Below are 16,909 nucleotides of genomic sequence, written 5' to 3'. Positions count from 1 at the left end.
GCTTCAGTGGGCTGCATTGGATAAATCTTCAACAAAACAACAATTCAGTGAGCCAATTGGGGTGGTTCCTGCAGTGCAATGATCATTTTTTTGAAAACCAGACAGAGGGCTTTGACTGTCCACAGCACTCCATCCTGCTTCAGTCAGCCCTGAGTGATAGCTCCAAACCTGACTTTTAGCAGAGAAACAGCTGCAACTCTGTTCTGAAAAGAGGAGCCAGCAGAGAGACTGCAAGGAAAGAAGCAGGAGCTCGACAAAGACAGAATACTTGCATGTGGAAAGAGCGATCCTCAGACCAATAGCTTGAGGAGCTAACTTTCTGCAGCTTTATGGAAGTTGCTTTGCCTGCCAACTTTATGAAAACTGCTTTGCCTTATGCTGCTGAAGGCCCACATCTTCCCTTTGGGGTTTCTTTGTCTTTTGTGAGGTGTATTCATTCACTAATGCTCTTTTGGAGCATTCCTCTTGGAACATGGTTCAGGCCAAGCTGACACCTTCTCTTGCAGTCCTTTCAGAAGCAAATCTCCCAGCAATTATTTTAATGTTTCTTTTGCTTGGCTGCTGGGTGGAATGACCTTTCTGAAAACCAGCAGCGTCATCTCCATGTTCAAATGAGCTTTAAGTGCCTCTATGCAAGCACCATGGGAGCCCTTATTGTGCATTGCGGAAGGAGATGCTGCAAAAGGACTGTGCAGATCTAATCTATTTGGCCCGGAACAACGGTGGCTGCTCCAGGATTTCTAAGGAAACTGGACTTGTTTGCTTGCTGTGTCCCATCGCTCCAGGAAACGATTGGGACCCAGCTCAGTGCCTTCCCTGTGTCCTTTCTGCCGAACCCTCCACAAGGGCAACTGCATTTGTGATCTTAAATGCCCGACGGGCTGCCCAAAAGTGAGCCGGGCATCCCCCGTTGAGCAGCAGCAAAGACACACTCCTGTGCGTCTTTCTCAGTGAGTCGAGACTGGGGATGGTCCGAGGAAGGTGGGTCAGGACCCCCACTGGAAAGAGAAGACCTGTGCCCACGCCTGCCAGTGTGATGGACTGTGTTGCTTGAGATGGGAGCCGAATAACCGGGGAGGGGAGGGGGAAATGCGCAGTGGCCGCAGCAGTTGGGAAGGGGTGGAGGGACCAGGGGGCAAAGCGTGCAGGGGAGCAGGTCAAGAAGTAAGACAAGAGGGGGAAGGACCAGAAATGTTTGTGGAGGCTGCTCCAAAGCAGGACGGCAATATGCATGCATAATTCTCTCGAGGCTCCAAGCAGGCTGTTTTATAAAGGGCTGGCTAGGTGCCCCCTGGCCTAAAACTGCTGCCAAGGGGGATGGCAGATTCTGCAACAGAATAGGGCCTTCATGCCGACTCACTGGGATGCCCCCATCCTGCCACTTGCGAGCGTCCTCCAGCCCCAAGGGGCCCGTCTCTTCTGATGTCATAGAGAGGATGCTCAGGGAAGAGGGTCCGTGCCCCCCTGCAGCTGCCGTTGGCCGAGTGGCTGGGCTGTCATGGTGACTCTGTGCCAGAAGTGCAGTGCAGAGGGAGGGCGTTTTGTGGACTGGGTTCCAGGCTTGTGCCGAGGGCCCAGAGGTGTGCATTTTGGAAAGTAAACAGTGCACATTGTCTTAGCGTGCCATTTAAAACGTGAAGGTGTGGATGTGGGACAAGTAAGCAGACCCTGACTCCAAGAGGTCAAGCGCCATCTGTCCCTGTCTAAGCACCTCCAAGGCTGTCACAAAGAGGAAGGTCAAGATCTCGTCTTGCTGATGGCAGGACACGGAATGACCAGTTCAAGTTGCGACAACCCAGATTCAGGCTGGGCATCAGGAAGAGCTTCCTCACTGTCAGAGCAGTGCACAGTGGGACCAACTGCCCGGAGAGGTGGGGGGCTCTCCCACACTAGAGTCAGGAAGAAACTGGGCGGCCACCTGAGTGGGATGGGGTGACGTGGTGTCCTGCAACGGCAGCAGGCTGTACTTGTTGGCCTTCATGGCCCCTTCCAATTCGACAATTCTATGATGCTGTGATCTAAGAATGTCGAAAAGAATGGGGGCTTTAGATAAGAATTGTACACTGGATGTATGTTGGGGGGGCAGACCTTACTTCCACCCTTTGCCATCCCTCTTTCCTGGTTTGCCCCTAATCCTCTTTCTCCCCCTCCCCTGTCCTCATTCTCCCCAGATTTCCTCTTACCCTCGGGTTTGACTTCTCTGCAAGCCTAACCAGAGAGACAAACTAGAGAGACTTGACTTCAAATTAACTGTGTCATACATTGAAATAATGCACTGTTCCCGCCCCACCAACTGATATATCTTTTGGAGGATAATGGAACTGCATCACGCAGAAATAATTCATGGTTGAATGTGTTATTTCTTCATCTCCCCTTGCAAAGATTGAAGGAGTCTCATTACTTCTGTCTTTGTTTCAAACAACATTCGGGGAAATTATATTGCTTTGACCAGACGCCTGTGTCGGCAACACACTCAAGCGGCTCTGAGTCTCGAATCCAAGATGCTCAGAGGTCAGATCCGAGAAGCAGAGACTTCTGCTTCCCTCAGAGAGGATATCCAAATGAACTGCTGTTAAGCCAAGCACCCAACCCTTCCCGCCACCCCGGATCCTGGTGCAGGTATGTCCATCAGGAGAACTCACTGCTTTGAAATCGATGGCCCCCTGCTCCATATCCATTCCTTCCCCCTTCTTGAAACCCGCAAGCCGCGCTTCAGAGATTACTCCATGCATCTTCCGCTCGCCTCCTCTAGTGCAGCCAAGCTCAGAATTGTCTGTGCTGCGGCAGTCTTTGTTCTTAATGTCTTTCTCCGTTTAATTGGGCCCGCAGGGCTGAGTGCTACAGCAGTGCAACCCATTACAGCTCACCTGTCTCCACTAATAGCATGAAAGCGCCTCGAGGGGACGGGCGAGCACCGATCTGGGCAACAGAGGTGCCAAAAGGAACAGGCAGAGAGATCTTTTTCTGCACCCTCTAGACAAGGGAGGCGGCAGGCTGAGCTGAATGTCGGGCTGGCCCTCCGATTCCTCGGTTCAGCTCAGCTTCACTGGTGGGCCGGAGGCAAAGTCCCTGACCGAACAGCTAATACAACATGTTAATTACATGCACTCAGCTTTCCCGTTGGGAATTTGCGACGAGGCGGGAAGTCCAGGCATGCTGCATTTCAGCACCAAGGACAGCTCCGAGCAAGCTAACACGTTCCCGGGAAGGCTGGTGGCCAACTGCCTCTTGTCCGGCCTTCCGAAGTCGTCGCCCCACCCGCCAGGGGTGGAGAACCCGTGGCCCTCCATTTGCTGTTGGATCCCACCTCCCATCAGCCAGCATTGCCAATGACAAGAGATGATGGGAGTGGTGGTCCGTTGCCATCTGGAGGGTCCAAAGCTCCCACTCGTGCCTGATTCCCCAAGGCCTCCTGGCCAGAAGGAGCGAATCGCCACTCCCACCTGGCCGTGCTCACCTGGCCTCCCACGTGGCGTGCGCATTATGTGGGTACACCAGTGCGGGAGGCATTCATCTCCCTGGGCTCAGGTCGGGCTGTTTTGGCAGACCCCCGACCACCAGCCTGGGGCTCAGTGCCAAGGGCCCAGCTGGTGGGACAGCAGCCTTCGGCATGAGTGCTCCTCCTCTGACCTGGAGATCTAGGCCGGAGCCATGACGGTGCCTACAAAGCCGTCTCTCAAAGCTCAGAGGGGACACTGCAGGTGCCGGGTGGCTCTGCAGAGATTCCTGGCACGGCATTCATTTCCTTTGCATGGAAGTGAATCATCCAGCCATTGGAAACGCTTCCTGGGAAATCAGGAGGACATCTCGATGTAGCAGCTGGGTGGAGTTCAGTGCAGAGAGGGCCGCCAGCCCGCCCACCCACCGTGGTCCGCGGCTCATCTGCGTTGCGCAGCTTTCTCTGTGTGCCTGTTGCATCCTTCAGCTCTGCTGCCCTCCTGGCCAGCTGTTTGCTTGCATTGAACACATCTGCACATCTGTGTGTTGGCTGGATGAGTGGACAAGCACAGTGAACAGACAGACAAGGAACAACGAGGAGAAAGGCAAGCATGTCCACGGCCAAGTGATTTTCTGGAATGAACATTTTTTGCTGAGAAGGTGTGCTGGAGTTCTTTCCTTACAAAAGGCCTCCCCCAATCCGAAATACCTCTCCGAGCCCTTTTCTCTTTTTGCATTCTCACCCCATTTTTCCTTCTCCTTCATGGCTTCTTCTCAGCCTCTGCCACTTTGGTTCAGCTTCAAAGGCTTCTTCTGACTGGTTGTGTAATCTGGTCAATTTGGGATGAAGGGATGTGTCCATCGAATGATTTGTGGGATGGAACACAGTGCATAGAATTATTTATCATTTATTCATTTAGAGTATTTGTATGCTGTCCCATCGCATAGCCTCAGGACAGCTTACATAAATCAGAAAAATAAAATAAAACATAATACAAATAAAATCCAGATCCACCCTGGCTGCAGATTAAAACCTATATAGCTGATGTTAAAAGTTAAAATAGAAGGAGGTTTTGCTCCATCTCCCATCACACTAGGACCCGGGGTTACTCTGTGAAACTGAGATTCGGGACAGGCAAAAGAAAGCCCTTAAAACAGTCCGGCACTTTATTCCTGGAAGGATTTCCTTCACAGACCTCAACTTCCCCGTGTTTTAGGATCAGTAAGAGAGACACTGCTCATTTGCTCGTCTGTGACAGGAGTTATTTGGGTGATTGCGTGTGACAGGGCCCTCTCTGCATTGGCCCCACCGCTCCAGGATAGGTTGCCAGTGGGGAGGGGGTGCAGCATGCTCCATCATTTTAAGAAGGCTTTGAAAACATATAGCATTGCCTTGGCCTCGGCCTGATATATTCTCAATATATTTTATTGTTTGTTTTGTGGTTTTCATTGTTGCTTTTATTGTGTCCTTGTTGTTTTATTGTGTTTTCATCGCTTTTAACATCGTATTGATTTCTTATGTTTTATTGGAATGTTCTGCCTTGGAAGGGCTTCTGTCCTGACAGGCAGCCAATAAATATTGTAAAGAAGTAAACACAAGCACTTTGGGTATAAGTGATTCCTAAAGAGAATCAAGTAAAAACTTCTTCACATAGTTCTTTGTTAAACCCTGGAATTCACTATCACAAAATCTAGTGATGGCCACTAGCTTAGTTGGTTTCAAAAGGGGATGAGACGAATTCATGGAGGAGAAGGCTGAAATGGCTACTAGCCACAATTGCTGTGCAGCCTTCGTTATCTGAGGAGGGATGCCTGTGTACACCTGTTGCTGGGGAACATGGGCAGGAGGGTACTCTAGCATTCCTGTCCTGCTTGTGGACTTCTCGTAGATATTTGGTTGGCCTCTGTGGAAAGAGAAAGCTGCATTAGCTAGGTCCGGTCCAGCTCAGTTCTGAGCTTGTCAGCTTGATGACGTCTTGCACCAGTCGGATTCAGCTATGTGAATGAAGCCAAGTCCGAGGGAGGGCATCGTAAAGCCACATCAGAGGGAACCATGCTTCCTACTGTCTGTCTGAACGGGGGAAGCTTTTCACCCTGCACTGAAGTCATCATCCCATCCTTGAGCCCAGGAGCATCAGAGCGTGAATTTTGTTGGTGAAACACACCCTGCTCAGAATCACCCAGGTCACTCGGTGTGCAAGGCAATACACCTGCCGTTGTCCTCGCCACGTGCCCATTTCACAGCATCCTACTGCCGTGCCCTCCTCCGACATCCAGAGGCTTTTTGTGAGCAGAGGTGCCGGCAGACCAAAGAGGCAAGCTTCCTTTGTCCCTTCTGGACACTTCTGCTTGGGAAACAAGATGCAGCATTGAGCACACGGGATCCTTTGGCAAGACGTGCGCTCCAAACAGGGGGGTCTCTGGCATCCGCCGCATTGCTTTCCCCTGCGAGCCGCAGAGGCGCTGCCACCAACGAAATGAATTGGGGTAAATTGCTCATTTCATTAAGGGCCTGAATAAGCAACGGGGCTGGCGCGAATGTGGATGGAAATGCAAGAGGGTGGGGGAGGGAGGCGCATCAGGGAGCCAGGAAACAACCGAGAGATTAATGGCCATTGATTTAAGGCCTCTGCAGTCGTGCCGAGGCGGCGGGGCGGGGGGGGGGAATGCGCCGATGGTGTGGAAAGGCTTTCTGAACTGGACCAGACTTTCTGCCTGCTTCCAATCCAGTGACCCAAAGTGGGCCAAAATGGAGTTGTGGCTATTTCAATTGACTTCAGTCTCTAAGATGGGTGGCAGGTTGCATTTTTTTTAACTGCTAAGGAGATTTGTACTGATTGTGCAACTGGCACAAATTCACACAATTTGCACAGAGTGCCATTTGTGGTATTTGTACCAGTTGGAAGCCAGAAACTGCATTGCTTTTGTGGAACCACAGAGTTTTGGGCTTACAAGTGGTGAAAATACTGCAAATAACATGATTTGGGCAAATGTTTCTTTATTTTTTTTTTTTCAATGTGCAAACTGCAGCCCATCTTACAGATGGAGATCTGGAAGCTGGCTCAATTTGCATGACTGTAGGTAGGCATTTGGGAGAGCAGAGGAAAGTGGGGCAGAAATGCTGAAACGAGCAGTACTGGTCCTAGCCCAGTCTGGAGAAAAGGAAAAATGGAAATCAGCAGTTAGGCAGATAACATGCCGATTTATGCAGGGCTGAGAGTTCTGCAAAACTGAACCCAGAGGCTACACTATGCTGGTGTTTTGATATCCCCTCCCCACCCCTTTGGACTTCAGACCCATTTGCCTCAGCATACTCCCCCAAGATGGAATTTGGCCCTGGGGTTGAAAGGGCTTCAATGCCATTATTGCTGTGAAATCTATCTATCTATCTATCTATCTATCTATCTATCTATCTATCTATCACTCCAAAACACATGCAGTTCTGAATCCTAGTGAGCGAGAAGGTGGGGTACTCCAGGGCCTTCTCTGATGAGAGCACGGACCCAGTATGGGACTGGGTTGGTGTCCTGCTGTATCCAGGCACCGATACAGAAGCAGTTCTTGCCATCAGGGGATCAGCGTGAAGCATGTCCTCTGTCGTACCCACTGATCCTAGCAAATAAAAACGCCATCTCGCAAATCTACTTAATACAGTCTCGGGCCGTTCACTGTCAGTCTATCCTATTTATGACACGCCAGATAAAAGGGAGCTCAGAGGAAAGATGGCATTTTAAAAGCTTGCCCACTCTTACTTCCTGCATTCAACACTTTCCCACCTCTTCCTTCCTTCTTTCTTTTCTTTTCTTTTTTTTAAACAAGCAATTTTCTTAAATCATAGTAGCCTTGTCAGATCATTAAAGGATTGCATTTGGAAGAGATCAATAACCTTACAAAATCTACCTGGCTCCTCTCCTTTTGGCACTCATTATTCCTAATTGCTCACTGTGATGTTGCACTAGCAAAATGCTTGGTGCTGAGTCGGAGCGGGTTTGATGCTCAGGGACCCCTGAGTGAGGTGTAATGCATCATCTGTACACAAGCCCTCCTTCCCCCTTCGGCAGTATTCTTGGCAGTGAAGTTTGGAGCTGCGGGTGTCAGGGGTGGAAATTCCTGTCTCTTTCTTTGCCAGTGTTTCTGTGCAAATTCAACACCACGTTTTCCGCGTGGAAGTGAATTCTCATATAACCCCAGTCCTCTGCCAGCTTCACTGGCTCCCCATAGAAGTCTGGGCTCAATTCAAGGTGCTGGTTATCACCTACAAAGCCCTTAACGGCTTGGGACCTGGATACCTAAAGGAAAGCCAGCGTCCATATTTGCCCTCCCGCCCCTTGAGATCGGCGGCAGAGTCCCTCCTCCGGGAACACTCCATGAAAGATATTAGGAGGCTAAGTACCCAGAGGAGGGCCTTCTCTGCGGTGGCGCCCCACCTATGGAATGCACTCCCCAGAGAGTTCTGCCTGGCGCCGTTATTATTTGTTTTTCGGCACCAGGCCAAGAGCTTTTTATTTAAACGATATTTTAATAATTATTAATATTATTCATTGGTTTAAAATTTTTAGCCAGGATGAATCCAGATTTTATATGGACTTCTGTATGATTGTTTATTTATGATGTTGGAAGCCATCCCAAGGCTTATGCGAAATGGGACGGCATACAAAAATTCCAAATAAATACATAAATAAATGGCAGCAAGGCACATGGGGACAAGATGGAGGCATTCCTGGCATTCCGTGGTGCAGATCAATTGCTTGTTACTCTGAACTGGAGAATGATGCAGGGAGCGGGAGGAGGTTGTTTGGATGGCTCGAGGTTCTGACTTGGGCAGTGGCTTGCTTTGCTGACTTGGGACTTGTCCTCGGCCAGCCAGCTGGCTCATTTTGCTGAGTGGGGCCCTGGAATCTGCCCCAAGGTCCTACCTTGGGGTCGCGGCTGCCAGCACCTCCTGGAAAAGCTCTCACAACACCTCAAGTGATCCTTGCAGCAGAAGGACGACCATTTCAATACACTGTGGGTGTTGCAGGCGTAAATGCCTCGGCTGCGGCTGATCTCTATGCGTAGATCTGATGCATAAAAAGCTGCATGCCGATCCTCTAACCGGGGCACTCTCCTCTGCTGGTGATCCATCGTGGGGTTGAGAGCCGTGCCCACGTTTGAGGAACTCCCCTGCTCCCGCCTTCTTGGTTATCTGCAGAGACTGCCTGCCGCCACCTACGGAGTCGGGCCTCAAGATCAGCACCTCCGCTTCTCTCACTTCCGTGTCTGCAGCTGCCCAGAATCCCAGCCCCCCTCCTGCGTCTCTCCCTCTTCTGATACTTCCTGACAGTCAGGACCCCCAGGGTGTGGAATTGGCTTCTGCGGGAGGTGGTTGAAGCTCCATCAGTGAGGATGTTCAAGGATAGGCTGGACGTGCACATGGTGGGCATGTCGTGAGCGGAGCCGGCTGGAGCCGGGGGTCAGACTCGGTGGCCCGGGAGGCCCCTTCTGACTCGCTCTGTCTCTAGGTTTCTATGATTCCGATTCTTCTTCTGGAGACCAGCCGGCAGCCCTTGAGAACGTGCCCCCAAAGCGTCCGTCTCCTCACTCCCAGCACATGCCAGAAAAGCTCCGCCAGCTTTCTTACCTACTCAACCACCAGTCAAGAGACTACTGTGATACTCTTCTTGAGGATGTTTCTTTTCCTTTGTAAAAGAGCCTCTTTTTTTAATGGCTTCCTCCAGGATATGTTCTTGCGGTACACAGGCAACCCAAGCCCTTTTCATCAGAATGCCTAATTATGCTCTTAAATGAACCATTCTTGGACAGATAAAGCTCATTGATTTGGAAATGATTGCCATGCGTTGAGACGCCTGAAGTGTGAAGTGTTCTGCTGAGTGTTCTGCTGAGACGGGCACAATAAATGCCTTCCTTCCCGTGAAAGTGGCACCACAGATAAATACACTTCCAGAAATGAGATAGTTCTGCACCTCCGCAACCCCCTCGGCACACACATTGTATATAGTTCTTTGCACCCCACATCTGCAAGCTGTTAAACTTTACAGGGACTGCGGTTGTGTTTGGAGAAGCTGTGCGTTGCTGAAGAAGCAATCTCATTCAGTTGCAGCTCTGATAAAGAACTGACAGGGCTCCAAAGAGAAAAAGAGAAACAGAGCGAGTCAGAAGGGGTCTCCCGGGCCATCTAGTCTGACCCCCGGCTCCAGCTGGTTCCACTCACAACATGCCTGCCATGTGCATGTCCAAGAGAAAAAGGCCTGTGAAGAATCCAGTGTACTTCATAATTGAAGTGATACTCCTGGAGGTTGGAGACACCGGTCTCCACCCTCGGACCATTAATCCAAGAGCTTAACTTAGCTAGTTGTTCCACTGGTTCACATGAGCTTCTGATCCAAGCTAGCAGGGCTCTTGGACAGAACTGTGGCCTATCCTAGCCCTAGCCGAACGCTAACCCTGAAAGTGGTGCATCAGAGAACCCATGGTGAGTTGGGGTGGGTTAAGAGCAGCATTGCCTTAACATCATCCATGTGGACTTTGCATTGGAGCATCTGATTGGCCATGGCGGGAAGTAGGATGCTGAGATTGCACAAACCTTTGGTGGCTACATCTAGTCTGGCTCTTCTGTTGTCTTTATGCATTAAAGCCAATATACATTCCTTACATAAGGAATACGAAGCTACTCAGCTCACCCCAGCTAATAACAGAGAGAAGTGATGGATCCATTTTCTCTGGCAATTAACTTCTCTCCTTGTCATTGCAGCTTGAAGTGAGCTAGAAAATATTGTTTGCAAAGGACCTAAAACAGGAAAGTTTTTTTTAAAAATAACTCTGTTGCCAATGGAATGGAAACTTTGAGCTGCTCATCCCCCTTGAGTGAAAGGAAAGGATTTAGGCCAGCTTCTTACTGAAGTGGACAGCTTATGTCTGAGGTATCCTTCTTGCGGCTTTCGGGAGGACTCACATGAGAGAAATTCATTGCTGCAATCACTATAGCTCTGTACATATAATAAGTGATGTTCGTGTAGAAAAACCTAAGAGGACAGCTCTGTTCTAGGCTTCTTCTGAAATGCTGGAGAGAAAAAGTAAAGAGCCAAGCTGGTAGGAACAGAAGCAAGCCTCCATCTTCAGACCATTAACCTGTACAGAATCTAGTGATGTGTTCAGGTTTTGAACACCACCTGGACATGTTGTTGTTAGTCGCGAAGTCGTGTCTGACCCATCACAACCCCATGGACAATATTCCTCCAGGCCTTCCTGCCCTTCACCAGCCTCCAGAGTCCACCTAAGCTCAAGCCGACTGCTTCCGTGACTCCATCCAGCCACCTCGTTCTCTGCCGTCCCCTTCTCCTTTGGCCCTCAATCATTCCCAGCATCAGGGTCTTCTCTTCTTCCTTCTCATTAGGTGGCCAAAGTATTTGAGTTTCATCTTCAGTATCTGGCCTTCTAAAGAGCAGTCAGGGTTGATCTCCTCTAGGACTGACCGTGTTTGATCGCCTTGTCATCCAAGGGACTTGCAGGAGTCTCCTCCAGCACCACAATCCAAAGGCCTGGACATATTCATTCATAAATGCTTCAGTAACATGATTCCCCATGAATGTGTGATTACAATGCAACACCAGACATGCCTGACTTGCAAAATGGAGATGACATTTGAAGGAAACCACTGAGACCTGTTAGGTTGAACATCTCCTGTGTGGGCCATTCCTGTTTAATCGGCCAGCCAATGTCCATTTCCAAAACATACCATTCTGCCATCTCTGACTCAATTTCCCGTTTTCTCTCCAACAATTGGTCAGGTCTTCTCCTTCTGCTTCATCCGCAGATACTTCTTTCTTGCTGTGGTGGTCACATGAACCTGAGCATGAGAAATAAAGTTCCAAAGGAGTAGCCCATGTCACTCTGGCCCACACCCCCAGCCAGAACACTATCTGGGCTCACCCACAGTTATTTTTGATCCAATTAAAATCTAAGGACCATCCAAGGAATTGCAATCAAATGTGCAGGAGAAGGGAAAACATCTAACATGTCAGAACTAGAATGTTAAGGCAATTGAATTTTACAGACAATTAGATTCATAACCAGTTCTAAGACTAACTGGAGATGACTTCAATTGATTATTACAAGTCTGACTACTGCGTGAGTGTCCTTTTTAACTGCAACAATATTTTCTTTAAGAGTTGTATTGATTTTGCAAAATGAGGGGTTTGACTGCAATGCAGCAACAAGAGAGTGCGGTTTGGTGCCTCCGAGCCATGCAAGTTGGTGCTTACCTTACCAGTGACTTTGCCTTTGGATGTGAGCGTCTCTCTCCCCGTCCTCTAGGCTCTCAAGGGTGCCAAGAAGCTGAACTTGTCCGTCCACTCCGTGGGGCGCATCCCCGGCGGCTACATGACCAACCACATCTACACCTGGGTGGACCCCCAGGGCCGGAGCGTCTCCCCACCAACAGGCCTTCCCCACCACCAGAGCAACTCTCTGCGCAAGGACGGCGAGAAGAGGAGCCACCTCCAGCTTCTGCAGGAAGGCGATGAGAAGAAGGTAAGTCCTGCAAAGCCTGGGGAGATGCATGTAGGACGCCACCAGGCCAGGGGCACACCTAGCACGTGGCACGGGGTGCTAGCGCTGTGGTGCCATTGTGTCGTTTGCTTACGCATTTAGGCTATCTGCTAGGGCAGAGACGGGCGAGATCTGTAGTCCAACAACGGGTGGCGCTCAGAAGAAGGCCTCCGACGTTGAGCGTAGCATCCAGACATACTGAGGTCAGGAGAGGCACTCTAACAGGTGTTGTGAGAGAGAAGGTTTGCTTGATTCAAGCCGGCACTTTGCGTCCAAGGGGCCAGCACAGGTGGGCTAGCATTGGTGCCACGTTATCAGGCCTTCTGGCCCCGGGCATTGGCCTAGCGATCGTGTTTTGCACACACTGCAGCTCTGAACAATCTTCAAGGGCAGCTCCGTGTGGTGTGAGGAGATATCAGCTTGGCAGGGGAAGGTTGCTTCTCTCTGATTCAGTGGTGCCAGTCACCTGGGGTCTTCCAGGCATGGGATTGCGTCCTTTGAACCCCATCACGCTCCACGACATGGCTGGCAGCAAAGGGGTGTAAATTAAGAACTCTGATACACATGGATGGATGGGTAGGTGGTTAGATTTAAAAAATAATAGCTGATTCATTCTTTATTTTGGTTGCTCGTTCCTTCGTTCGTTCCTTCGTTCTTTGTGCCATGGTCCCATTCTGCAAGTGCCTGACTTAAAATGTATGTGTTTTCCGTTGTGCTGGAGAATGAATCCTTGACCAAAGACCCTCCCGCTCTCTTTCTCTCTTATCTCCTCCCTCCAAAGGACAGCTCAAATAAACGAACAAACCTGGCAATGAGGGAGAGAGGTTAGGTTGTATTTCGAGCATTCAGTTGCAGAATCCTAGGGACGCTGATGATGGAATGAGAAGGTCTTTTGTTCTCTCCTTGGTTTGAAAAAATTCTGGCAGGGCCTGCAGCAGAAACCCATCAAAGTGCCAGCAAATATTCCAAAATTAGAAATGGGCATTTAGATCTTTTGATTAAAAATATGGTGCTTATTGCAAAGCAAAGCAAAGCAAAATTTCTCTCTCCATGGAAGTCTACCCTCCTTCCTTCCTTCCTTCCTTCCTTCCTTCCTTCCTTCCTTCCTTCCTTCCCACTGAAATTTCTCAGAAGAGTCCCCTGCAGAATTTTCTTCCCATATTCTCTGCCCCATTCCCATTCTTTCTTGGTGATGGTGGAGGAAGCAAAATGCCAGTCTGGCTCTCAGTGGAGCTTGGGCTGCAAAAATTGGGAAAGGGAAAGAAGCCGTGCAAATGGCAGGCCCACCCCCCGCAAAACGGTTGGAGGGGTTTGGCAGACGGCTTCTGCCCCACTCCAGTAATAGCCCGATTAGCCCTTTCTTGAAATGGGAGCCATGGCTTGGCAGTCGGTGCCCAGTGTACAGGCCCCATTGCAAGGACTGAGTCAGATTCAACAGGGCGATGAAGATGATTAACGCATCCTTCACACACTCACACACACACCATATCACTTCAGAGCTACGAGTGCGTTCCTAGTGACTCACTTGCTTTCAGCGGCTTGGTAAGTGCTGAGCAAAGGTTTCAGAAATGTCAGTAATGTTTCCCTCAATTTCCCCAAATGTTCCACCTCTGAAGAAGCTGTTTTCTAGCCTGCCTGAGAAACGGGGCTATGGAGGTGACTCATACCTAGCTATGGAGCAGGGGAGACACAGAGCTGAAAGACATATTTAAAAATGGCACCATTTCTGTGGTACAGCCCTCCCTGAAGGGGCCGATTTTAAATGCACAGGCCTCCCGACTGCATGGTTACCTCCACTGCCATCCCGGAAAATGGCCAGCACCTCAGGTGAAGGATGGGTGGAAACCTTCTTGGTTTGCTATCTTTCCACCAGAAAGATGCAGGACTCTAGAGATGGTCCTGCAGACCACGGAAGGCTGCACTACCTGATAACAGTGACTGGTTTCAGCCCCCGGGGTCAACCAGAGAGCAGCTTAGCCCCAGCAGGGCTTTAAAGCAGAAGGAAACAAGGGGTCCCCCAGCGGGTGGAGAGCAGTGGATTCCAGCTGTCACCGTTTCACGTGCACATCAGGCCTCCGTTGTCCATCTGGGGCGGCAGCATCTTCCACGGTCTGGTAAACAAAGACGGATGTTTTGTATTAGTGCAAATTTCACCTTTCCTGCTCTTGTGCAAAGGCATTTGAAGTTTTGACTTTACCGTGTACTATGGGAAGTATCAGAAAGGTGGGAGTACCCACTTCACAAGAAAAGATTAGAAATATGACTTTGGTTTATGATTCTTTTTTTTTTGTTGGAGGATTATGGGCATGCGGTACCTCCCCACCCCCACCCCCCAACCATAGGGGATTCCTGGCGCCAGACCTTACCTGTGATAAAATGAACGGATCTGAGAGACTCCCTTTAAACGCTCATTCATTCATTCATTCATTCGAAGAGATGTTAAGCCTGCCTTTGGGGCTTGCTTCCTTCACAAGGCAGTCCGACACTTCAGAAGACGCAGGAATAACATTTGCAAGAAGTAGAGCAAACCTAATCATCGTATTTAAAGCACTGTCTGGCTCAGACTGGCAGGAGAGAAGGACTGGGTGGAAGGGGCTTCTCTTGCCCTCCGCTTCCTTTCCTGGGTTCTTTGCTGCTCTCTGTCTCCTTCTCCTCTCTCCTTCTCTCCATATCCTCCCTCCCCTGGATTCAGAGTTATTCCAGCAACAGGACACACACACACACACACACACCCCATTGCAGAGACAGGTTGGTGGACTGGGACGGCCTTGGACCCCAAACTTCTCCAATTTGCCTCTGGCGCTCCAACCCAGAATGACTCATTTCTTTGGACAGAGGTTCTACTTCCCCCAAAAGGAGGCATCCCAGGGTGGAGGCCTCTTTCCACCCACAGGTATCCATTGCTGCAACAGAGAGGCAAATGCTAAATTTTCTGACCCTTGGGTACCCATCCTGGGACCGTCAGGCTGCAGTCTTAACCATTCATTTAAAACACCAGCAGCTTGGCCTGGAAAACTGCTCAGGTGGTGGGGGCACATTCACCTGATCAAAGGCAGACTGGATTCTTTGGGAGGGTTTGGGCATTTCCAGAGTTTTTCTTCACAACCAGTAGCAATAAGGCTGCACATTTTCCCTGGGGGAGAAGTTCAGAGGTGTGGAGTCATCATCAAGATGACTCTTGCATTGTGTCCTCCAGTCTCATCTGAACCGAGGCCCAAAGGACAGATCCATCAAAGTCCATCTGTGTACAAACCCAAACCCAAGGGGGTCCTTCAGAGTGCCTGACGCCAAGCCATCTAAATATTTCAACCATCTATGGTTTGACGAGCAATATATTGCATCTATCACCAGGAAAACGAGGCAAGAACAGAGGGAAGTGATCCCAGTCTCATGCAGAGGAGAGCAATCTAGTGGCAGCTGGAACAGTACACAAGACGCAAGCTCAGTTTCACAAGCATTTAAAAAGGCCACCTTCACAAACGGTTTGCTTCAGCAAGCGAAGCATGTGCTTTTCCCAGTATGCGGAGCAGAGAGAAAGCACCCAGAGGCAGCAAACGTGTCTCAGCGGAGGCTGCTCAGCGCTGTGTTAATACCGAGGTGGGCTGAGAACCAAGGCCGTCGCTTTGTTCTGCCACCGGTTTTTGCAGCGAGGATCAAAAGCACCAGCAGGAGGGTGGCTGAACAAGATAATTGAAATGTGTTCGCAAAAAGGAGAAATAATGCAGATTTCTGCTGGCTTCTCCACCCGTGTCCTTCAGCAGAGAACACAGAGCCCCACCCGCCTCCTGTATCAGAAGCTGTGGTTTTAAGACTGCGTCGTCCCCTCTTCGTCTTCAGTGCCCCATTCCTGCCCCCACGACCCCTTGCACCTGCTTCTGGTTGTGCCAGCCCTTCTAATTATTCTGTGCCTCTGAATGCCATATTATTCAGTCATCCTGCTCAGTGGAGCTGTACACGTACAATGCATTTCTCACTTGCACCGCATGGGAAGCGTGGACATGTCTCGCTTATACCCTAACCCCAACCCTAAGCCTCACCCACCCAGCACCCAGCCTGCCCCTTCCCTTCCCTTCCCTTCCCTTCCCTTCCCTTCCCTTCCCTTCCCTTCCCATGTGGCCTCTGGCTGGCTACTGGGGGAAGCGAGTGCTGAGTTCGATAGGCTTTTGGTCTGATCCAGCCCGGTGCTTTCATTCTTTTTATTTCATTTTCTACTATTCTTCTAGCTGTTATTAGAGTTACCCTTGGAGGTTCTATTTCGTAAAATATTGAGGTGTTTTTGTGTTATCCGACTGTCTGTCTGTCTCTCTATTGTGACACAGATATTAAAATTATGCTTCGCTGCACATTTATCTACCTGGTGGGGAAAGGAGCCCAGGGAACTTTCCGCAAACAACCTGTGATGGTCTCCAAGCGAGCAGGTGGAGTGCAGCGGGTGGGCACACAAACATTTGCAGACTCTTCCGCAGTTGCAAAACGAGGACAATTTGCACCACACGTTAAATCTCATGAAGATTTCTCCACAGTCTTTGTCAAATTTAATCCACACACGCTCAGAGCAGAATACATCAGCGGTACGATTCAAGGTCAGAGACACTGACAAGAACATTCCCAATGGTTTCTTTCCTCCGTCTTTCCTTTCTGGGATGAGCTGAGCCACCTCCTTTCACAGGTTCACTTAGGTGAGAGCGTTAAAGCTCACGACGCAGGTGTTAAATGGAAGTGTCAGCGAGGCTGCTTTGGGGGAGCGTGCTCGAAGCAACGGAGGAATTATGGAATCGGTTGTCGTCTGTGCCAGAATTCCATCCCCCAACTCTTCGCCACAGGCAGCTCTTTGTGTCCTGGGCTGAGGAACTCACACTGGAAGCCACGTGTGAGTTCCATGTGTGCAAGCCACACCCTCTGAACGACTGTTTCCCACATCACC

General features: G+C 50.0%; 1 protein-coding gene across 1 annotated transcript in view; it reads left to right on the top strand.

Moving 5' to 3' along the window:
* WHRN (whirlin) overlaps positions 1–16,909 on the top strand; it is a 79,064-nt gene that overhangs the window by 13,901 nt on the left and 48,254 nt on the right. Inside the window, exon 3 of the mRNA XM_044439719.1 lies at positions 11,752–11,967. Within this exon, the coding sequence (XP_044295654.1) occupies positions 11,752–11,967 (216 nt within the window). The remainder of the gene's footprint in view (positions 1–11,751; positions 11,968–16,909) is intronic.

Source organism: Varanus komodoensis, unplaced genomic scaffold (assembly GCF_004798865.1).
Source record: "Varanus komodoensis strain SLA01 unplaced genomic scaffold, ASM479886v1 scaffold36, whole genome shotgun sequence".
NCBI lineage: Eukaryota > Metazoa > Chordata > Lepidosauria > Squamata > Varanidae > Varanus > Varanus komodoensis.
The sequence above is the reverse complement of the archived record's forward strand: the minus strand, read 5'-3'. Positions and strand labels throughout refer to the sequence as shown.